General features: G+C 45.5%; 2 protein-coding genes across 2 annotated transcripts in view; both read left to right on the top strand.

The window, feature by feature from the left end:
* CHEK2 (checkpoint kinase 2) overlaps nucleotides 1-20,089 on the top strand; it is a 51,196-nt gene extending 31,107 nt beyond the window's left edge. Inside the window, 9 exon segments of the mRNA XM_035706226.2 lie at nucleotides 3,855-3,916; nucleotides 5,467-5,566; nucleotides 8,129-8,146; nucleotides 8,148-8,216; nucleotides 8,990-9,153; nucleotides 9,347-9,462; nucleotides 10,485-10,570; nucleotides 16,470-16,550; nucleotides 17,766-20,089. Coding sequence (XP_035562119.1) covers nucleotides 3,855-3,916; nucleotides 5,467-5,566; nucleotides 8,129-8,146; nucleotides 8,148-8,216; nucleotides 8,990-9,153; nucleotides 9,347-9,462; nucleotides 10,485-10,570; nucleotides 16,470-16,550; nucleotides 17,766-17,855 — 786 coding nt within the window. The 3' untranslated portion in view covers nucleotides 17,856-20,089.
* A 2,692-nt stretch (nucleotides 20,090-22,781) lies between these two features.
* Nucleotides 22,782-23,036, top strand: part of TTC28 (tetratricopeptide repeat domain 28) — a 628,115-nt gene continuing 627,860 nt past the window's right edge. The window contains 1 exon segment of the mRNA XM_025474404.3: nucleotides 22,782-22,953. Coding sequence (XP_025330189.3) covers nucleotides 22,852-22,953 — 102 coding nt within the window. The 5' untranslated portion in view covers nucleotides 22,782-22,851.

The raw sequence follows: 23,036 nt of genomic DNA, 5'->3' as shown, positions 1-23,036 counted from the left end.
TGCTTAAGATAAACACTTCGAATTCTCAGGGAATTTTTTTCTTATGTCATAGGATCCCCAAACATAACATTTATACAAATCCAATGTCCACTGCAGTCAAGAGGAATTTAGAACCCTCAAAAAAGATCCCTGGAGATAATTTCCTGGTGGTTTACAAGGGCATGTGGAAAGCTCTTGGAAATTATATATGGGCTCATGAGTGCATTTAGGGGATAATGAGTAGAGCCTGATAGCCCAACAAAGCCTGGCAATTGGAGCCAGGCAGTGATTCAATCAGTTGTTAGACACTTACTGTGCCAGCCTGTTTTCTAAAGCCTGGGTGGTGATGAGCACAGATGGGCTTGGCTCTCCTCCTTCTATGGTTTCAGCCTAGTGGAGAGACAGACCTGGGTTCCCAATCCCATTTCTCTTATCTCCTGGGTCTGAGAAGGTCATTTTACTTTTCAGAGCCTCTGTTTGCTCATCTGTGCAGTGGAGACAATGAGGGTACATACCTTAAAAGTCAGTGTAGGAATTTGATGGGATGTGCTTGCCAAGCTTTCTGCGTGGAGAACACACTTGAGCAATGACAGTGATCTGTCATTCTCTAAACTGTTCCCTGTATGATCTAAGTGGAGGGTTTAGGGTAGGAGCCTCTGGTTCACGAGAGACATCTTCAGCCATGACCTGCCACCAGTGAATGACTCTAGAGGTGGTGGCACCTAGAGGAGGCAGTGTCTGCAGGTTCAGACTGCCAGGACCTTCTTGTGCTCCACCAGCTCCCCTGCCCAGCTGTTCCCAGGTGGGCCCTGGCCCTGCCAGATGAAGCCAGCAGAACCAAGCAGCTCTCATTCGTTCCTCTGATCTCCTGTTCCTTTTCCATGTGTGGCTTTTCTTCTGCTTCTCCTTTATTTTTGTCAAGGTAATCATATGCATATAATCTCTAAAGAGTCAAATCTTACTCAAAGTTTATACACAGACTGTAGCTCTATAGCCCCCCAAACCTCACCCACAAACATTTAAAAACTTTTAAAAAAATTTTTTTTTTTTAAGGTATTTATTTATTTATTTGTGATAGTCACAGAGAGAGAGAGAGGCAGAGACACAGGCAGAGGGAGAAGCAGGCTCCATGCACCGGGAGCCCGACGTGGGATTCGATCCCGGGTCTCCAGGATCGCGCCCTGGGCCAAAGGCAGGCGCCAAACCGCTGCGCCATCCAGGGATCCCTTAAAAACTTTTTTAATCCAACTTATCCCCATATTTCTATATAATATGCATAAACTGCTACCTGTTGATTTATCAATTTTAGATAGCCTGTTGCCTTCCTGTTATAGTATATGAGACTTCTAGTTCTCCTCTCCTTTCTGTTCCTCTCAATATAATACTACAGTACATATCCAGTGTCTTCATTATTGGGACAAGAACAAATGGTCAGCAGAGCAAGTATATCCTATGGTCATAGGTAAGGAGTGGTGGAGCTGGGATGCTCTCAGCCTTACTCCTATGGCTGTGTGTGCCATGACCAAAATGTGGCTGGCGAAGTCTATCCTAAGTGGGTGGGGCTTCTATTATTGCTGTTGTTTGTATTAATCTGGGCAGCATATGAATGTCTCTTGTGTGCAGTTGGTCTGCTGAGTGTTGGTCCTAGAAAGATGAATAAGACTTGACTCAGCCGATGAAGTGCCTGATGGGAGGAGACCCATAGTGGGTGTTAGTTTCCTTTTTTTTTTTTTCCCTCCTGGAGCTTACAGTGGGGAGACAGACATTAAAGATGCAGCATGAGGCAACACAGATAAGAACTAATGCAGGGGACTGGATGCATTCTGAGGGTGACATTTGAACTGGGGCCTGATGCTGGAGGCCAGGTGTGCCCAGAGGGCGGGATCACCAGGCAGGAGCGTGGCGAGCCACATGGGACATTGGGAAAGAACCCTGGGAGTCTAGGGCAGGTGGGGTGTTTTGTGGTCTAGAGAGAAGGATGCAGGAGATGGGGCTACCGTGGTGGGTAGGCTGGGTCTCCAGGGTTTGCTGATCTCTGCTGAAATGTTGGATTTCCAAAGGTTTTCTTTCTTGTCTTACTTTCCGCCTTTCTTCTCTTTCCTTCCTTTCCTTCCTCCTGATTGGTCTCCCCCTCTCCTTCATTTAAATATTTTAAAATTAGGGCTCTGCCTGGCTGGCTCAGTCTGTAGAACATACAGCTCTTGATCTCAGAGTTGTGAGTTTGAGCCCCAGGTTGGGTGTAGAGATTACTAAAAAATCTTAAGAATTAAAAAAAAAATTATATATATATGTGTGTGTGTGTCAGCAGACCAGCTGGCACGCAAGAGACAGTATATGAAATATATATATATATATTTCATGTATTTGATACATGAAAAGCAATAAATATAAATTATGAACCAAACCAACACTTTTGAAGTCCCCATTCAACTTAAGAAAGAAAACTTGACCATACAATTGAAGCTACTTCATACACTTTGAAGTTCTTCATGATTTGCTTTCTCCCCTTGGCATCATGTTTTCAGGATCCAGTGTGCTGGGTGGGGGAAGCAATGGGGCATCCATTCACTGCTGTATAATAGTTTATCATGGGGGGCAGCCTGAGTGGCTCACCGGTTTAGAACCTGCCTTTGGCCCAGGTGATGATCCTGGAGACCTGGGATCGAGTCCCACATCCGGCTCCCTACATGGAGCCTGCTTCCCCTTCTGCCTGTGTCTCTGCCTTTCTCTCTGTTTCTCATGAATAAATAAATAAAATCTTAAAAAAAAAAAAAAAGTTTATCATGGGATGCTACCACTTGGGGAGAATTTTAATCAGAGCAAAAGGTGTGATGAAATTTGCTTTGCAGAGTGAGCACTCTGGTGAATTTTGCTATTCTTTAATCTGAAATCTAGAAATTGTGTAACTGCCTTTAATTCTGATTAAAGCTGTAGTCCTCCGGGTGGGGCATGACCCTGATAGATATTTACCACATCTCTTACTTACCCAGACCACTCAGCTCTACTATCTATCCTTTGTACTGCAAAACAATAGGTGTCCTTTCTTTCTTTCTTTCTTTCTTTCTTTCTTTCTTTCTTTCTTTCTTTCTTTCTTTCTTTCTTTCTTTTCTTTCTTTTTAAAGATTTTATTTATTTACTCATGAGAGACACAGAGTGAGAGGCAGAGACACAAGCAGAGGGAGAAGCAGGGTCCATGCAGGGAGCCCGACGTGGGACTCGATCTTGGGTCTCCAGGATCACGCCTGAAGGCAGGCGCTAAACTGTTGAGCCACCCAGGGATCCCCCTTTTTTTCTTTACTGTATCCATGCTGCATTGATCAGAGACCATAAACTATCAGCCATAGGGGTGTGTGTGTGTGTCTTTGTGTCTTCTCTACCCCCACATAGCCTTTCAGAGTTCTTATAAAACTGTTATTTCCTTCTTCCATTGACAAATGGGAGGATCTTACCACAATGGCGTCCCCATACCCCTGTGGTTCTAGTTGTATGGAGCTGAACAGCCTTGCTGTGTGGTGTCGTGGCTGGGCTCCCCACCTGGCCTGCTTCTCTTTTCACTAGTGTTAGGCTCTTCCAGGTTCCTTAAGTGTCCTTAATTACCCAAGCTCTGGGGCAGTGAGGAGGAATGCTGGGAAGAGACTGGCCTGCCTTCCTTTGTGCCATCCTCGTGTGTGAAACCTGAACCAGTCCCTTGCCAGCTTGGTAGAAGGGAGGGTTTCGTAAGCCCATTCTCACTGAGGTACCAGCTAAATGCTGTTCTGCCTTTTCTGCTATATGAACTTCAAAGTTTCTTGAGGCAGGGGACCAAATGCCCAAGTACTGCTCCTGTGATTTTCCTCTTGGGAGCTTCTCACCACTTTTCCTCTTCTTCCTCTTAGCCTTGTATCATCAAGATCAAAGACTTTTTTGATGCCGAAGATTATTATATTGTTTTGGAATTGTAAGTAATAAACTTTTCTATTTGTTTCCATTTAAGAGCTTATAAACCACCAAAAAAGTCTAATGCTGGCTTGCATTTTCTCATCCTGGGGACCCTCAATATATGTATGTGGTGGTGGGGCTCACAAAGTGTACATGTGGGGTTAGTGTTGATTCTGAAATTCCTCCAGTGTTTCCAAAGGCACATGGCTTAGAGGTTCCAGGCTCTGGGTCTGAGGCCTGAGTTTGAAGCTCACTCTGCAGGTGACTGCCTGTGAGTTAGTTTATTTCATGTCTCTGAATCTTATTTTCCTAGTGTTGAGGGAGTGGTAATAATGATACCTCCATGCCCAGAGTCATAAGAATTAAATACTGTGAGGGATGGAAAGTGCCCAGCAGAGCACCTGGCACACATAGTTGCTCAAATATGGGTGGATTTTTAATTCTTCTGAAATACCTGCCTGAGTGGATCTTTCTGCTTAGGTGGCATGGTGATACCCGATTATCTTTTCAGTGCTGATTTACTTGCTGGTTTATTTCAGTAACCACAAAATCCTGTTTTCTATGGTGTGACCAAAATAATTTATTGTCTCATCCCTGGAAGAGGCCTATCTGTATCCTCATTCCTGCATAAATATGTAGTGTTTGTGGGAGCGGCTGTTGTTGTGACAGGAAAGGCTTTGCTCCTGAGTGGCACTCCGTGGTTAAGCGGGTTTACTGGTAAGATTTTATAGTAAACAGCCTCAATTATAGCACTAGGAAAGACTGGACGACCCTTGTGGTGTATAAGGGAGTATCTGTTGCTGTCTGATTAGACCAACTTAAAACAGTGCAATAACAATAGGATAACAATCGCTGATATTAATGAAGTACTTACTATGAGCCAATTTTCTGCTCTAAGCACCTCACATGGACTGATTCATTTACTCTTCATAACAGTCATCCAGGTTACTTACAAGTTACTGATGGGTTACTATTTTTAGTCTCACTTTACAGAAAAGGAAACTGAAGTTCAGAGGGATTGAATAACCCTGCCAAGCATCCACATTGTGGCAGGTGCCTTATCTACATTAGTTATCTCAACTTTCAGAACAGCCATTGAGGGGTGGGGTGGGGAGATTATCCCTATTTTTTAAGAGGCCAAGAGGTTACATAACTTGCCCAAAGTCCTACAGCTGGGAAGTGGTGGAGCTGGGGTTCCAGCTGATTGTCTGATTTCGGGCTCCTGCTTGCTGCTCTATCCCAGCCACAGAATTACTGGGGTGTGTGATGAAAATGCAAACTCATGGGCTCCACCTCTAGTCTACTGAGTCAGATTCCTAAAAGCTCCCAAGTATGTGGGTACCCACTGCCCATTCCTTTTGTCTTTCCCTGTTCCTTTGTTTCCAATGAGGATGTCTTCATTATGGAGAGGAGACTTATTACCTCATTGCTTTAAAAAATGGGAGTCCTCGTGAGTGAATAAAAAAGGCAGTTCTTTGCTTGGTCTGAAAGAGTTTGTTTTTGTTATTGTCTTTCATCAAGTGAGTTTCCCTCCAGGAACAAAACCCCTACTTTGCCTGTGTGTTTCAGGATGGAAGGAGGAGAGCTGTTTGACAGGGTGGTGGGGAATAAGAGGCTGAAAGAAGCTACGTGCAAACTCTATTTTTACCAGATGCTCCTGGCTGTACAGGTAAGAGAAGCCCTCAGTTCTTTTGACAACCTGCCTCTTGTAGGTGAATTATTCCCTAAGTTAGGCAGAAAGCAAAGGATGGTGGATAAAACCTGGAGAGCAGATAGTCTGTGCTTATGTTGTTCTGTTCTTGGCAAAAACATCCCACCCCTTTGACTCAGACGAGAAAGCTCTTGCTGGGAAGCTTAAGCAACAGTAAGGAGAGTTACAGAAATAAACACATGGCCCCACGTGTCTTCTCTTTAAGTTGGAAGTATATTGGAGGTACACTGATCTCTACTTCAGCCTGAACCTTGCAGAAACCCCCTTACCTGCTGGGGGTTGTGGGGGGCAGGTGTAGATTAAGGCTGGCAAGGTGGGGTGGTTGTGATGGACGGATCGCTCCCCCATGGTGCAATGCGAGGTGGCCCCTTAGGTGCAGCATCCTGTTCACTGCAGCAGGTAGGTGGGCAGGCATGTGTGCTGCCTTCTCTGTTCTGTGAAAGTGTTGCATGGCACGCTGCCTGCTTAGAGGAACATCACCCTTTGAAAACAAATTTAGGGGACGCATGAGTGGCTCAGTGGTTGAGTGTCTGCCTTCTGCTCAGGGCGTGATCCTGGGGTCTCGGATTGAGTCTCACATCGGGTTTCTTGCAGGAAGCATGCTTTTCCCTCTTCCTATGTCTCTGCTTCTCTCTGTGTCTCTCATGAATAAATGAATAAAATCTTAAAAAAAAAAAAAAAAAAAAAAAGCTGTGGCAATTCTCCACCAAGATTTCTTCCCTTGAAGACCTACTCTTAGTGATTGAGAGCACTCTCCTGTTGAGTGGGTTTGAGGGAGATTTTCCTGGGCTGATTCACCCCTGTTTGCCCTCCCTGGGGGTTTTGACAGTTATCTTTACCAAGGATGTTTTGGAAGGATTTTTGTTCCAGGCCAGAGGGGCATCCAGATAAATTGAAGTCCATTAGCATCTAACTAGTGCTTTACTCTCTTTAATGATTTATTTTCTCCCTTATATCATACCAAGAATATTAAGATGAATTGAGTGCAGATCAGTGGATGTGGGAATTTTTTCCCTAAAGAGATGACTTTGTGTATAAAAATGGTGAACACACAAACATCAACATTGTATTGCAGACAGAGCTTTTGAAGATGAACTTTTAGTCTTTGTGTTGGAATATGTGAATTCTGGATATTTAAACAGATAATTTACCGTTATGTACTTTACAGTGACTTTTAAAAAATACTCTCAGGGAAAAATGACCAAATACATTATTTTGGTGGAATTTTGTGGCTTATTTTAATAAGATCTCAATATACTTTTATCACTCATTTACATTTTTATTGAAACTGATACCTTGTATTTCTGGCAGTGTGAAGGGATATTTATTATTATTATTATTATTATTTTTTATGATAGGCACACAGTGAGAGAGAGAGAGAGAGAGGCAGAGACACAGGCAGAGGGAGAAGCAGGCTCCATGCACCGGGAACCCGACGTGGGATTCGATCCCGGGTCTCCAGGATCGCGCCCTGGGCCAAAGGCAGGCGCCAAACCGCTGCGCCACCCAGGGATCCCGGGATATTTATTATTTTGAAGAGTGAAATAAACGGTCTACTGTCATAAGTGGCATTTTTCACTTTTTCTGATCAAGAGTTGAATGCTGTACTGACTGAGCCAGCCAGGTGCCCCTAAAGATTTTCTTGAAAACAAATTTGTGGGGCACGTGGGTGGCTCAGTCAGTTAAGCATCTGCTTTTGGTTCAGGTTATGATCATTGGGTCCTGGGATCAAGGCCTTCACGGGGTGCCCTGCCTCAGCAGGGAGTCTGCTTTCTCTCCCTCTGCCCTTCCCCTTGCTTGTGATCTCTCTTCTCTCTTGTGAGTACTCTCTCTTTCTCTCAAATGAATAAATATAATCTTTAAAAAAAAAAAAAAAAAAAAAACCCAGACAGGAAAAAAACAAAACAAACCAGACAGGGATCCCTGGGTGGCTCAGTGGTTTGGCGCCTGCCTTCAGCCCAGGGCATGATCCTGGAGACCTGGGATTGAGTCCCATGTCGGGCTCCCTGCATGGAGCCTGCTTCTCCCTCTGCCTGTGTCTCTGCCTCTCTCTCTCTCTCTCTCTCATGAAGAAATAAATAAAAATCTTAAAAAACAAACAAACAAACAAAACCAACCAGACAAACCCAGGGGTGCCTGGGTGGCTCAGTGGTTGAGTATCTGCCTTTGGCTCAGGTCGTGATCCTGGGGTCCTGGGATCAAGTACCACATCTGGCTCCCCATGGGAAGCCTGCTTCTCCCTCTGCCTGTGTGTGTGTCTGTCTCTCATGAATAAATAAAATATTTTAAAAAATAAAAAACAAACCTAGAAAATAAATTTGTAAACATTACGCCGTTTACCCAGTTGTTTTCTATGATTTGGGGGAACATGATTGTAAGTAACCTGGCTTATGATTTCACTGAGCTGTAAAGGTATGTGTGTGTGTGTATGCGCGCGCGCGCATGTGTGTTTGTCTTTCTGTGTGTCTTCACTCACATACCTACTCTGTAAATCCAAGTCATGCCTCCATTTCTGTGTAGTACCTTCATGAAAATGGACATTATACATCGGGACTTAAAGCCAGAGAATGTTCTACTCTCATCTCAAAAAGAGGACTGTCTTATAAAGGTAAGATATTTATGTTCTGTATGTGGCCACTCCAGTAGATTTTTGTTCATAGACTTATAAAATTTATCAAGTAAAAAGTGGGAACATAAAAAGGTACAGAATTTGACCATTCCACTATTAGCAATCATTTTAGCGATTAGGCGGTATTGCTCTGGTCCAGATTCTAATGAGTATTTATTGAACTCCACTGTATACAAACCACTTTTATTCAGAGAGGAAAGAGGTGTCTAGATGGATGACACAATCCTATCCACTCTCTTCCCCTGCTTTCTAGGGCAACATGCTTCCCAAGCTTGGTTTCACTATAGAATTTCCTATTAATTAAAAAAAAAAAAAAAAAAAAAGTCATGACACCTAGGCTGCATCTCAGAATTGCTGAAGGTGGCACCCAGGTGTGAGTATTTTGTCCAAGCACCTCAGGAATTCCAGTGTTGAGATTGGTTGAGAAACTAGGGTCTAAGGAAAACTGTGGGTAACTAATTAGTGCCCTGGGGTCTGGGTTAGATAAGGGATAAACCTTTTGTAAGGTTACGGAGAGCCACAGATAAGTTGTAGAAAAAACCTTGTGCTTCCTTGGGTTGGAAATTTTAATTTAAGCAAAATTAAATTTAATTTGCAGTGTTAAAGTTATAGATTCCAGATTAATAGTAGGCATGAACCATATAGGATATGAACTGATCTAGCCCACATGCCCTTTAGGATTGGCAGACTATGTTAATCTTTTTTATTTTATGACACCATTAAAAATGGTACCCTTTTGTCCTTAATTTTAGATTACTGATTTTGGGCAGTCTAAGATTTTGGGGGAGACCTCTCTCATGAGAACCTTATGTGGTACTCCCACCTACCTGGCTCCTGAGGTTCTTAATTCCTTTGGGACTGCTGGATATAACCGAGCGGTGGATTGCTGGAGTTTAGGAGTTATTCTTTTTATTTGGTAAGAAAAGTTTCATTGCTTCAGTGTCTGGTTGTAGGTAATTAGGTGAAATCAAAAACGTGTCCAGGTAGAGAGCTTGTATTTAATTTGAGTGACTTTTTTTGACCATTGATTTAAAGAAAAATCTAGATGTCTGAATGCCACTGAGAATATAACTTGATTTCTTTTCCTTTTTCTCTTTACCAATATTAAGCCTTAGTGGGTACCCACCTTTCTCTGAGCATAAGACTCAAGTGCCCTTGAAGGATCAGATCACCAGTGGAAAATTCAACTTCATTCCTGAAGTCTGGGCAGAGGTCTCAGAAAAGGGTATGGATATGAAAGGGTTAAGAATTTGTGGTTTGCTAAAAAGTGTGTGTACTGTGGTGGAAATTTCTTTTTACATTCTGTTGTGTTCCTCCTGTTAATTTTTATTTTCTGTTGTTTGTTTTGCACCTCTTGAGGGGCAAAGAAAGTTAAGAACATGGGCTCCAGGACCAGGCTGGCTGAGGCTCATATTTTGGGTCTGCTACTTCTTAGCTATGTGACCTTAAGCAAGTTACTTAACCTCTCTGAGGTTAAGTAACTTGCTTTGAATGTAAAGGGGGTACAGTAAACCCCTACCTTAAAGGGGTTTTGTGAGAGAAAGTGTAACCTGAGCAAGTGCCTGGTACCTACTAGTGGACAAAATAATAAGTAACTTTTCAGTTACAAAGTCTCCTTTGAGTAAGAGCCTAAGTAGTTACTTTGTGTTTTAGAATTTAAAAGTATAACTTTGTAATTCTCAAAAGGAGAAGTAGAAAATAAAACTAAATGTCAGGTTATGTAACAATTTTGTTGTCTTAGAATGTCAAAGGAATAATATTGTTGCAACATAAAAGCCAGCCTCCGCTTGTTGCTTGCTGTCAAGCTTTGTTTCTGCCAAGCCTGCAGTTCCGAGGAGCCTGATGCTGGCTGAGAAACTCTCCCTGTCCATCCATGGGTCTCGGGGAGAGTTGGCTGAGCATCCTGAGCATTTCAGAACTAGGTAGAAGTTCAGATTTAATTAGTTTGAACTTGAGTCCAGCAACGAGGGAGGGGACAGGGAGCGTTGAAGAGGTGGTGATGTGTGAGCAAGGAGAGATGGGGGCATTGTGGTCATTCCTGGTGTTCTCTGAGAGCTCTGAATACAGAGTGAGAGGACTGGGTGGGGTGGGGGTGGGGGCTGCCCACCACACCTGGTGACTTGTAATGACCTTAGCCCCCCGTCTTTCTGGATGTTGGCCTGTGATTCTGGTATACTTTAATTTTGCTGATTTAATGTGCCTGCCTTTTCCACTGTGGTTTGATATTTGATTATCTTACCGCTTTAGCCCTGGATCTTGTCAAGAAGTTGTTGATGGTGGATCCAAAGGTGCGTTTTACGACGGAAGAAGCTTTAAGACACCCGTGGCTTCAGGTGGGTTAGGACAGTGCTTGCTAGCATAAAATATATAGGCAGCCCTCAGTGGTGCCTGAGGGATAAAGGAAGAAGTTGGAAACCTGTTTGCCTTGTTGAGACTGTTTAATGTGCACTTGCTTTAGAATGAGCTTTCGATGTATCAGGTATGTTTATGTGTGTATATGGGTCATGAGTGTAGGTGTGTCTTTGGGTATAACCTTTTTTTGTTTTGTTTTGTTTTGTTTAAAGATTTTATTTATTTATGAAAGACCCAGAGAGAGAGTCAGAGACATAGGCAGAGGGAGAAGCAGGCTCCCTGTAGGGAGCCCAATGTAGGATCCGATCCCAGGATCCCAGAATCACGACCTGAGCCACCCAGGTGCCCTGAGTATAACCTTTTCAAATTAACTTGTGGGTCCTGGGACGGCCAAGCTCACTTTATGGCCTGTCCTGGTCCCACTTGGGTTCCCTGAGTCTGCAGTTGGGCTCTGGTACTTTGAGAGGTGGTTCTAGTGTGGAACCTCCACCACAACCCGACCCATGCCAGCCTCTTCTATCAGTCAGGTGGGATGGGCTGCATTCCAGCTGTCTTCAACCTTAATTAAGTCATGGGAGCAGGGGAAGGAAGAGGAGGAGGAGGGTAGCCTCTCTGGGGTATAATCTGTTTATTTCCCAAGCCTGAGTAATTGGGCATACAGAGCCCCACTTATTTTTGGTGAGTAAACATGCTGTTAATACAGACTGTCACCTGCACTTTCAAGTCTCTATTACCTATGTGTCCCTGCCAGGGATTGTGGCTGTTGTTAGATTATACCCTGACCTCATTCTAGCTGCCAGACTCAGAAGTCCTTTGTGGCTTTGCTGGGCTAATCTTTTACAGCATGGGCCAGGTTTTCTGATGGATGTCAGGCCTTTTGTTAAATGCAGCTCCATTCAGCGCAGCCTTACCCCTCTTTGTTAATTTCCATTTGGTCTGTTTCCTGTAGGGATGGGGAACTTTACCAGCTAGCTTGAGCTAGAGGCTCAAGTACTCTGGGGTTTACTGGTCCGGGAACTCCTTAGGGCCATCCAGTTTCAGCACTGTGCTTCTGGGACTCTGGGAAGACTGTCCCTCTTCTTTCTCTGTTCCAGCCCTCCATACCTAACGGTTTTTGCTCAGGCCAACTCAGGTTGAGAACAACAAATCCTTAAAAGAAAAAAAAAAAAGTAGATAGATTTGTTTGGGATATTACCCTGGAAACAGCAGTCTCCCCCAGAAGAAATCTGTCAGATGATTTAGCACTTAATAGACCACACAGATTTGAAACAGCAGGACCCTGGAGAAAAGGAATTTGGAAACAAAGGGTGCTTTTGCATGTGGGGATTTAATTTTGATGAAAAAGAAAAACATGCCTCTTGGCTCTTTTTATGTGCCCTAATAGGGAAACTCTTGGGGCCAGATGTGGAGGTGGAGGAACTGTGCTAGTCTTGGAAAGAAAAAAAAAAAAAAGAAAATAGAGCTTGCCAGTTAGGCCAGGGAACAGGGCTTGTAGCTGCTCGAAATTTATGAACGTGCGTAACCTATTTTTCTTGTTCTGTTTGTCTCAAAAGAAAACCGTTACTAACAACTGACGAAAAGGTGAAGTTCAGCCCTGCCACAGGGCTCTCACTGGAATACTCTTTTGTCCACATTTTGTTTTTGCTGCAAAAGGGTGGAATGAACACAGACTGCGGACAAGAATGCAGACACTGCCCACGTTAATCATCTGCTAGTGATAGTTTAGGTTTTATTTGGGGAATATTTCAGTGGTTTTGAAGAAGCCAAATGGTTTTGTGGGTCTGGCCCTGGACTGAGTGTTTGGAATGTGAGTTCCAGTCTCTCTTGTTCTTAATAGTGCTGTTTGGGGAACATCCTTTATATCATCCTATGACATCCTATATATCCACATTTTGGTCTCAAATTAACTTCCTGAAATAGAGAACTCCTTCCTGCTTGCCTTTGAGGTATTTTACAATTTAAATTTTTAAAAAATATTTTATTTATTTATTCATAAAAGACACAGAGAGAGAGAGGCAGAGACACAGGCAGAGGGAGAAGCAGGCTCCATGCAGGGAGCTGGACATGGGACTCAATCCCAGGACCCTGGGATCAGGACCCGGGCTGAAGGCAGTGCTAAACCGCTGAGCCACCTGGGCTGCCCACAATTTAAATTTTTGAATAGATTGTAGACATCTCAAGGAAGGGTATTTACAAATACACATTGCTACCTGTGGCACATAATGAGCTCCTTTTCCATATTATTGCTAATTGATGACTTAAAAAAAAATTTTTTTTTAAGATTTTATCTATTTATTCATGAGAGACACACAGAGAGAGAGAGAGGGAGAGGCAGAGACACAGGCAGAGGGAGAAGCAGACTCCATGCAGGGAGCCTGACATGGGACTCCATCCCAGGTCTCCAGGATCAGGCCCCGGGCCAAAGGTGGTGCCAAACCGCTGTGCCACCCGGGCTGCCCCCCTTTTTAAAAGTTTTTGGGCGGCCCTGTGGCGCAGCAGTTTAGTGCCGCCTGCAGCCCAGGGTGTGATCCTGGAGACCCAGGATCGAGTCCTGAGTTGGGCTCCCTGCATGGAGCCTGCTTCTCCCTCTGCCTGTGTCTCTGCCTCTCTCTCTCTCTGTGTCTCTATGAATAAATAAATCTTTAAAAAAAAAATAAAAATTTTAAAGAAAGATTTATTTATTTATTAGAGAGGGCATGTATGCACACGTGCATGCAGAAAACACACACACACACACACACACACACACACACACACACGGACGAGCAGCTAGAGATGGACAAGCAGACTCCATGCAGGGAGCCCGACGGGGTACTCAATCCCAGGTCCCCACGATCACGCCCTGGGCAGAAGGCAGGCGCTAAACCGCTGAGCCACCCCGCTGCCCGACTTGTTTTAAATACAGGTCTAAATAAGCTTGTGGGGAGTTCTGTTTGGCTGTACTGAAGACCTGCCATACAGGGTGTTGCCATGTGGTTCTGCTTCATTGTGCGCTCATTCTTTCAGAGGACAGTTAATGAGCTCTGTCAATGAGTAGATACTGGGGACACAAAGAAGAGTAAGAGGAGTCCTTCCCTCCGGCAGTTGACCGTCTGGGTGGGGGCCAACCCTGACCATAGTCACAATAGGACAGTGGGACATGTGTGGCAATAGGGGTAGGTGCAGAGTATGGGGGTGGGGATCCTCAGAATGAGATAGGGTCACAATCCATTGGGCTTCAGGTACTTGCAGTTCATACAGTATGAAGAACTCCTAAAGGCTGAGTGATCTGGGGATGACATGAATGCATAGTTTGCTAGAGCTGCTGTAACAAAATAGCACAGACTGAGTGGCTTAAACAACAGAAATTTATTTCCTCACAGTTCTGGAGGCTAGAAATCCCAATTTCAAGGTGTCAGCACATTGGGTTTCTCCTGAGGCCTCTCTCCTTGCCTTGCAGATGGCTGCCTTCTCTCTGTCCTTACGTGGTCTTTTCTCTTTGCTCACATCCCTGGCATCTCTTTCTCTTCTTATGAGGACATTAGTTCTATTGGATCAGAATCCCACCCTAATATAGCCTCATTTTAACTTAATTGCCTCCCTAAAGGCCCAGTCTCCAAATAGTCACTGGTGGTTACTATTTCAACATTTGAATTTAGGGGGCAGAGGTGGACACGGTTTAGTCACAATGGGGAACAGCATTTTCAATGTTGATTGAGTCCCTCTATATGGAGGTCCCTGTGCCTTTTACAGTGCCCTGGCACCTAAGGCTGCTCAGGAAGTGTTTGTTCACTGAGTGAATGAGAAAGGAGGGTGAGGTTGATGGGCAGGAAAGCAAGGAGGGCATTCCCAGTGAAGGCTGTGAGCAGGAATAGAAGGAAATAGGGGAAGGAATTTTGAGAGTGGCATTGTGTAGGAAGCGAGATCCTAAGGGAGATTGTGGATCAGAACCAGATGAACGTGGTGCTCTCAGAATGGGCAGTGGGGTGCTATCCTGAGTGCTGCAGTAAACAGGGTGATAGAAGCAGGTGATTCAGCTACTAGGTATAGAACAGGTAAGTTAATCCTTGAGCACGGCAGTTTTTCTTTTTTTTTTTTAATAAAATAATTTTTTATTGGTGTTCAATTTACCAACATCCAGAATAACACCCAGTGCTCATCCCGTCAAGTGTCCCCCTCAGTGCCCGTCACCCACTCACCCCCACCCCCCGCCCTCCTCCCCTTCCACCACCCCTAGTTCATTTCCCAGAGTTAGGAGTCTTTATGGTCTGTCTCCCTTTCTGATATTTCCCACACATTTCTTCTCCCTTCTCTTATATTCCCTTTCACTATTATTTATATTCCCCAAATGAATGAGAACATACACTGTTTGTCCTTCTCCGATTGACTTACTTCACTCAGCATAATACCCTCCAGTTCCATCCACGTTGAAGCAAATGGTGGGTATTTGTCGTTTCTAATGGCTGAGGAATATTCCATTGTATACATAAACCACATCTTCTTTATCCATTCATGTTTGATGGACACCGAGGCTCCTTCCACAGATTGGCTATTGTGGACATTGCTTCTGTAAACATCGGGGTGCAGGTGTCCCGGCGTTTCATTGCATCTGAATCTTTGGGGTAAATCCCCAACAGTGCAATTGCTGGGTCGTAGGGCAGGTCTATTTTTAACCCTTTGAGGAACCTCCACACAGTTTTCCAGAGTGGCTGCACCAGTTCACATTGCCACCAACAGTGTAAGAGGGTTCCCTTTTCTCCGCATCCTCTCCAACATTTGTGGTTTCCTGCCTTGTTAATTTTCCCCATTCTCACTGGTGTGAGGTGGTATCTCATTGTGGTTTTGATTTGTATTTCCCTGATGGCAAGTGATGCAGAGCATTTTCTCATGGAGCACGGCAGTTTTTCTGTACGCGTCAAACTGCTACATATTGGAGGTCTTCCCTCCTGTGTCCTCTGCCCTCACCCACTGTAGTGCTCTTAGCTAAGTGGGAAGAGTGGGAAGGGGTTGGGCGGCAAGGTACACGGGGTTTTGGAATCAGCTAGCTGTGGGTCTGTATTGTGCACATGCTACTTGTGAGTAACTAAACTGGTCTTCCAGCTGGCCCCATCCTAGTCATGGATATTTCACCTTTCTGAAGATGGTAGAGCTGCACCAGGTTACTTTTCAGGATTCCCAGATGCAAACCCTTGAACCCTGCAGAAGTAACATTCATGGAAGTGGGAATTACCCTTAATAGACATCTGGGTAGGAGTTCTCTGTGTGCACTTGCAGGCCGCCCCTCCCCTTCCTCTAGCGGCCAAAGCACCTGTAATGCTATGATCTGTTCATTTGTCTTCCTTTCTCATTAGCTCTGGGATATTGTGGGCTTCTAGTCCTTCTGGTGACTTGTGTAGTATTTGCTGGGAGAATTTGCTGGGGTGCTGGGTTGCTTTGTTAGGATGGTCCCAGTATATGGTCTTATTGTTGGCATGGGGAGGGGGCACCTCCTGGAAATATTGGGGGAGCTTCATGGAGTCTGCTAATAGGGTGCTGAGCCAGTCCCAGCCTCTGGCTTCCTGATTGCCCTCTGAGAGGACCTGGGATGCTGGTTCTGAATGTCTTTTGACTACTAACGTCTGTGGTTCTCTCTGACCCACTGAGAGCCCTGAGGAAGTGGGTTTGATTCAGCCAGTGTTGACTAAGTATTGACTGCTGATTAGACTCCCCTGGGAAGGCAGAGGTGAGGAGCACGTGCCCATTTTCTCCTGGAGCCTCAGCAAGAGCATGCCTTTTGGTGGACAGACTGGGTGTCTTTACCCACTTTCCTTTCCAGGGGCACCCTAGCCCTTTCTTTCTAGGACCTTTCTTTCTGTCACACATAGCCTACTTAGTTTTTTTTTTTTTTTCATTTCTTCACAGGATGAGGACATGAAGAGAAAATTTCAGAATTTACTTTCTGAAGAAAAGAAGTCGACAGCTCTACTCCAGGTTCCAGCCCAGGTATTCCAAATCATGGTCATTAAACATAGGCTCAGTTTTAAAGACTGAATGAGCAAGGGTGATGAGCTTGAGAGGACTCTTTAGTAGCAATTGCTTAATGTATATAGATATCTTTTTTGGAATAATGTAGTAGATATTGTATTTCAGCTCGATCTGCTTTAGCACCCTTAGAAGATTTGATTAGTAAGGAAGAGTATGTTTAATACATTAAAAAAGCACAGCCAGAGATTGTCATTCAGAAGGTTTCCTGTAAGGCAAAACTGGAAGACTCTATTAGAAGTTCAAATTTAAACTTGCTGGAAATGGGGGGATTCCTGGGTGGCTCAGTGGTTTGGCGCCTGCCTTTGGCTCGGGGCGTGATCCTGAAGTCCTGGGATCAAGTCCCACATCGGGCTCCCTGCATGGAGCCTGCTTTCTCCCTCTGCCTGTGTCTCTGCCTCTCTCTTTCTCTCTGTGTCTCTCATGAATAAATAAATAAAATCTTAAAAAAAAAAAAAACTTGTTGGAAATGTACAAATCTGGGCAAGTGGTTGATTATTGATCATAATTTTATCCCTCTAAAGTTCTTTGTTAGTATATGTTAATCTGTTTATTCCTATTCTGTCTTCTTTTGGTGAATAATATTCCCCTTCCTACTGTCCCCTTGAAATTTTATGAATGGGAAAACAAAGACACAAAAAAGATTGTCTTCCTACAAAACAGCAATATTTGGGGCTCCCAGCAAGAGGTAATTGTAGTCCCTTTAAATTTCATAATTTAGGAGAGGATGACAGAGAGGAGGGAGGGTGGTTATGCTGCTTACTTTGAGTATACATCAAGTGGTTGGATGCCACAGGGGAAAGAAATGTCCATTCGATAAGCATGTCTGAGTCTGGGGAGGTGGGGTGAGGGCTCAGATGTCAAGGAAGGCAACTCATAATTCTTGGTATTAGAAGTTTCACATGAAATGCTCCAAATTTATAGGAAGCATAGTGGAATTTTTAATAATTTTAAAGCCAGGGTAGCCCTGGTGGCTCAGCGGTTTAGTGCCACCTTTGGCCCAGGGCATGATCCTGGAGACCCACGTCGGGCTCCCTGAGTGGAGCCTGATTCTCCCTCTGCCTGTGTCTCTGCCTATCTCTCTGTGTCTCTCATGAATAAATAAATAAAATCTTAAAAAAAAATAATTTTAAAGCCAGTGCTTTTCTTTGAACACTTCTCCCTTTTTATTTCCAGCCTTCCACAAGTCGAAAGCGGCTTCTTGAAGGGGAAGCAGAGGATGCTGACACCACAAAGCGTCTGGCTATGTGTGCTGCTGTGTCGTGAACACTGTTTGAACATGAAAGACCCCAACCTTCTTGAATCCTGCTGCCATTTTCTTTAAATCTGTTTTTTGTAGTTTTAATTTTAATTATGCAAACAGTGGTTTTTTCCCAATCATCAATACATAATTCCAAACCTAGTGGAACCTGAACCTGTGCTTCTGCTTGATAAGGAGATCCTTACTTGCATGGCTTTTTTGTGTATTTGCAGTTTTGTGCTTTCTGTCTGGTGCTTTACGTTGGCTGGAACCTGGTGGGTATCCCTGGTCTCAGCCTGGGCAAGCTGCATACAAATTTGAAAGGTCCTTTAGCAAGTTGCTGGGAAAGGTGCACAGCAAGGTTGGGGTGGATTCTGTAGAGCCTGACTGATTGCCAAAGTCCTCATGAGATAGGAGGTACTTTGGTACCGTATCCCAGGAACCAGTTTTAAATTCTCATTCTCACCTACATAAAGATACAGGTCCATCATCACTGGAACTATGGGACCAGAAAAGTTGTAAAATTAGAATATTTCCTGATTTTAGGAAGGATATGTGGCACATTGACTTTATTTTGTAACACCCAGCAGAGTCCTATAACCAAACACTTAAATATGTTTGCAGCAAATATTCACAATAAAACAGTTAGAAAAGACTATTAGTGCCGCATATCAATTCAGGTCAGTTTTTTTCTGTCAAAGGAGTTAGGGGATGACTCTCAGATTTCAAAGCTGTTTGGATTTTAGAAATATAGATAAGGCATGTGGGCATTTCATGTTGAGCCAACAATGACCAAGAAGGCCTTGTATAAAGTCCTTCCCTTGGCTGGTCTTGTCCAGTCCTCACAGTGATGTTATGGTATAAGTCCTCTGACTGCCCAAATGTCGTAGGTGAGAAACCCAGGATGAAAGAGCAAGGTGACTTGTCCAGTGTCACAGAGCAAATGTCAGAGGTGGGACCCAACCCAGGTCTTTCTCACTCTAATATTCCTCATCTTCTTGGACTCAAATACAGTCAGACTCAGGAATGTTGAAATGGGCTCAACATGAAATGCCCACATGCCTTATCTGCATTTCTAAAATCCAAACAGCTTTGAAATCTGAGAGTCATCCCATAACTCCTTTGACAAAAAACAACTGACCTGAATTGACTCACACTGACAAAACTCACAAGAGACTGATATCTAAATCCCAAATGCCAGTGTGTTCAATTACTACAAGAGGGTACAGCTCCATGATCTGTGGAAGTTGGGATAACGTGGTGGCAAGGAACAAAAGCTCATTCATTCATGATAAAGGGGATTTGTTTCAAGGTTATAGATGTCTGGACCTGGAATCCATGAGGAGCCCATGCATTTGTAATGCTTGGCTCCTCTTGTCTCTTTGACGCACTGATTTTGCTTCCCATGTATCTTTGACTTGTTGATAGTAGGCCACATTATAGCTCACTGGTCATATCATGAGTTGAATGCCAATGCCTTGGTTCTGATGCCACTGATGAGCCAACCAGGGCATCGGGGCACACAGCTGTTGCTGTGGGCAGTTAGTGGTGGTTGACAATTTCCATTAGAAGGGTGAGCAAGCATTCTGAGGCTTGGCTGGCCTGGTGTTTGTGTGTGTGTATGGGTGGGGGGTTGGGGGGTAGATGGGGATTTAAGTGGTTTGCATATTTAAAAGAAGGAGACTGAGATTGCCAAGTTAGATGGGTTTTTAGCTCATTTGAATATGTACTGTGAAGGCTGTGGTTTCTTAGGGCATTTTTCCCCTCTTGGGGCAGAGTCAGCCAGCCCTTCTCTGTTTCCAGAGCACTTTTCATTTGCTCCCTCTGATTATACCAACCATAGTAGATAGAATAATGGCTCCCAAAGATGATCTCATCCCAATCCCCATCATGTATGAATATGTTCCTTTACGTGGCAAAGGAGATTTTGCAGATGTGATTGAGTTAAGGATCCTGAGATGGGAAGACTATCCTTCTTTTCTGGGTGGGTCCAACATCATCACAATGTTTCTTTTGAGAGGGACACCAAAGGAGTCAGAAGAGAATGGAGTGAGCTGCTTTGAAGAGGGAGGAAGGGGCCATAAGCCAAGGGATACAGGTGGCCACTAGAAGCTGAAAAAAAGGCAAGGACATGCATTCTCCCCTCAGAGCCTCTCCTGGAGGGACCAGTCCTTTACATCTTGACTTTCACTAGTGGAAATGATTTCAGGCTTTTGAACTACAAAACAATAAGAAAATAAATTTGTGTTGTTTTAAACCACCCAATTTGTGGTAATTTTTTATAGAGGCCATAGGAAACTACTATATTCCTCAATAAAGAGATGTCAACTGCTTATTTATTTATTTTAAAGATTTTATTTATTTGAGAGAGAGGGAGAAACAACAAGAGTGGGGGGTGGGAGGCTGGCTAGGGGCAGAGGGACAGGGAGAGGCTGATGTGGGGCTCCATCCCAAGACCCTGGGATCATGATCTGAGCTAAAGGCAGATGCTTAACTGACTGGGCTACCCAGATGCCCCTCAGCTGCTTATTTGGGGCCACCCAGCATCCACTTCTTCTGACGTCACTCCAATTTTCTTTTGAGGCAATTCTTTTTCCTTATCTCATGGGGGAAAAGGGGAGATGGTAAAGCTAAATGTCTGCCTGGTCTCCTACCTAGAGGTGGGCCCAAGACTTTGAAACATGAGCAAATGGAGCCTGGATGGCAACACTAGTGGTAGAAACAATATCGTGTCAGTATGAGCTCTTTGTACTTCCTGACTTTGGATTTGAAATTACTGAGCTTTTGTGTCCTTATCTACAAGGTAGGTGCAATAAGAGTATGTCTCATATGGTGTTTGTGAGGATTGAATGGGGGAAGGCCATTTAAAGTATCTACATGTAATAAGGGATCTGTCATTGGTGGCTTCCATCATTAAAGGTGGGAGGACCACATAAGTAGCTAGAGGGGAGCCACAGAAAATCCTTGAGCAGGGAAGTAGTACAGTCTGTTCAGGTTTTGGGGGCAGAGGCACACACAAGATGGGCAGATAATTGAGATGCCTTTGACCTAACATTTGGGAAATGTCAGGACTGGGTGGATGGTGAGAGCAGAGGTGGAGGGGCAATTTCCAGTGGCTGAAGTAACTGCCACTCCCTTGGGCAGAACAGGCATGTTGTTCCACCTGCTGCATGCCTAGATAATGGTGGAGTGGACACCTTTTATTTGTTCCTGTCCTCATCTGATGCCTCTTGTGACAACTGTATCACTATTTTCCTGGGGGAGGTGTCCCTCCTCTCACTCCCCTGACCCCATCCCCTTCCTAGGCGGGCTCAGTATAGCCAGGTTTGGCCACTCTTGCTGTGATCAGCTCAGGTAGGGACTTCAAATAAGTGCAATGAGTCAACCCTGAGACTGGCTGCAATTATTGGCAAATAGCTCTGGCTTTCCTGGTCATATATGAGCTAGGTGCTGCCCAGGACACTGGAGAGAGCTGCATGAGAAAGAAGGCATCCAAGAGGCAAGCAGAGCTGAAAGAGATTCAAGATTTAAGACCTTGTTTGAACACCTCGATCCAGCTATGCCTGAAGTGAGCTACCACCCAGAGACTTGAATTTGCTTCCCTTTTTTACTCCAGGTTGAATTATTGTCACTACTGCCTGGAAAAGGTCAAACTAATAAATTCAACCATGTACAAACTCCAATAGGAGACCCTTGGAGACTCTCTTTTTCTATTAGGGAAGAACATTTGATGCTATTGTTTTTCTGCCAACTTTAGGGTTTTCAGAGAGATTTGGGGCAGAGAATGGAAAGTGAAGATGTGGGAAGTAACAGTCCCTCCAGCCCCAAGGTTGAGGGAACCCCTCCCAGCTAATTATACCACAGAGTTTGGGAGCAGAGCCCCTTTCATTAAACTTTTAGGAGTCTTGGAAGGCTAGGGCCAGAATTCTATCAGCGAAGCCTGGAAAGCTTGGTGCTCCCAAGGCCTTGTGCTCTGGGAGGGACATGCATCATCTGAAAGCTCACCTCGACCCTGTGAAGTATTGCCATGCTCCCCGTTTGCTGATTTAGAAATCAAAATCGAGGCTCTCTGCTTCCATCAAGTGACTTGTTAAAGTTTTCCCAGTTTGCAAGAGGTGGAGGCTAAGACTTGAACTGAGATTTCCCCTTCTCGAGGATCCCTGGGTGGCTCAGCGGTTGGGCGTCTGTCTGCCTTCGTGATCCTGGGGTCCAGGGATCGAGTCCTATGTCGGGCTCCCTGCCTGGAGCCTGCTTCTCTCCCTCTGCCTGTGTGTTTGCCTCTCTCTCTCTCTCTCTCTCATGAATAAATAAATAGAACCTTGGTTTTAACCAGTACGCAAAACTACGTAGGACCGGTCACCCGACTACACCTAGTACTAGGAGCTGTGCTGACACCATCCGGATTGTTTCACTGAGTCCTTCCAGGGTGCCTTAGTTGACCTTAATCATGCAAAGGAGATGTGGGACTCGAACTCAGCATTCACTGTGCCACTTACTTTCGCGCACGTGCTTGCACACTTCCAAGACGGGGATCTCATCACCTTAGCTGCGCTCTTCCCCGGCACCTCTTGGGGGTAAATCCTTCGCCGCAAGCCGGGCGTGACCCGCGAAGCGCATGGGTGCAGCGCGGGGAAGGTGCCCAGAGCCCCGCGCGGGGGTCGTCCGCAGCGAGGCAGGCGGCGGCGCCGAGTCCAGAACGGCCAGCGCTCCAGTCAGGCCGGACGGGGGCGGAGGGGGTGGGCGCGATGCCGGGAACAGCGGCCGGCTCCGGAGGGCGCGAGGCGGGGCAGGCGGGGCGCGCGGGGAAGGGGCGCGGCGAGTGCGCGCGTGCGCGGTGGGGGGCCCCCGCGGCGGCGCGCGCGGGGCCGGCGCGGCGAGTGCGCGCGTGCGCGGTTGCGGGGGGGCGGCGCGGGCTGCCGCGGCGGCGCGCGGGACGGCGGGAACATGGCGCGCGGCTCCGGCGCGCGCGCCTAGCTGGCGGGACCGTTAGCTCGAGGCGGACGCGGCCCGGGCCCCGCGGGGATGGAGCAGTCGCCGCCGCCGGCGCCTGAGCCAACACCGGGGCCGACCCCGGCACGGAGCCGTAGGCGGCGGGAGCCAGAGTCGCCGCCGGCGCCGGCGCCGGTGAGTGCGTGAGGGGCGCGGGCCGGGAGACTTTCTTTGTGAAACTCCGTCGGTACGAGCCGGGCCGGGCCTCGGCGGCTGGC

Source organism: Canis lupus, chromosome 26, assembly GCF_003254725.2.
Source record: "Canis lupus dingo isolate Sandy chromosome 26, ASM325472v2, whole genome shotgun sequence".
NCBI lineage: Eukaryota > Metazoa > Chordata > Mammalia > Carnivora > Canidae > Canis > Canis lupus.
This window is presented reverse-complemented; position numbering and strand designations above follow the sequence as displayed.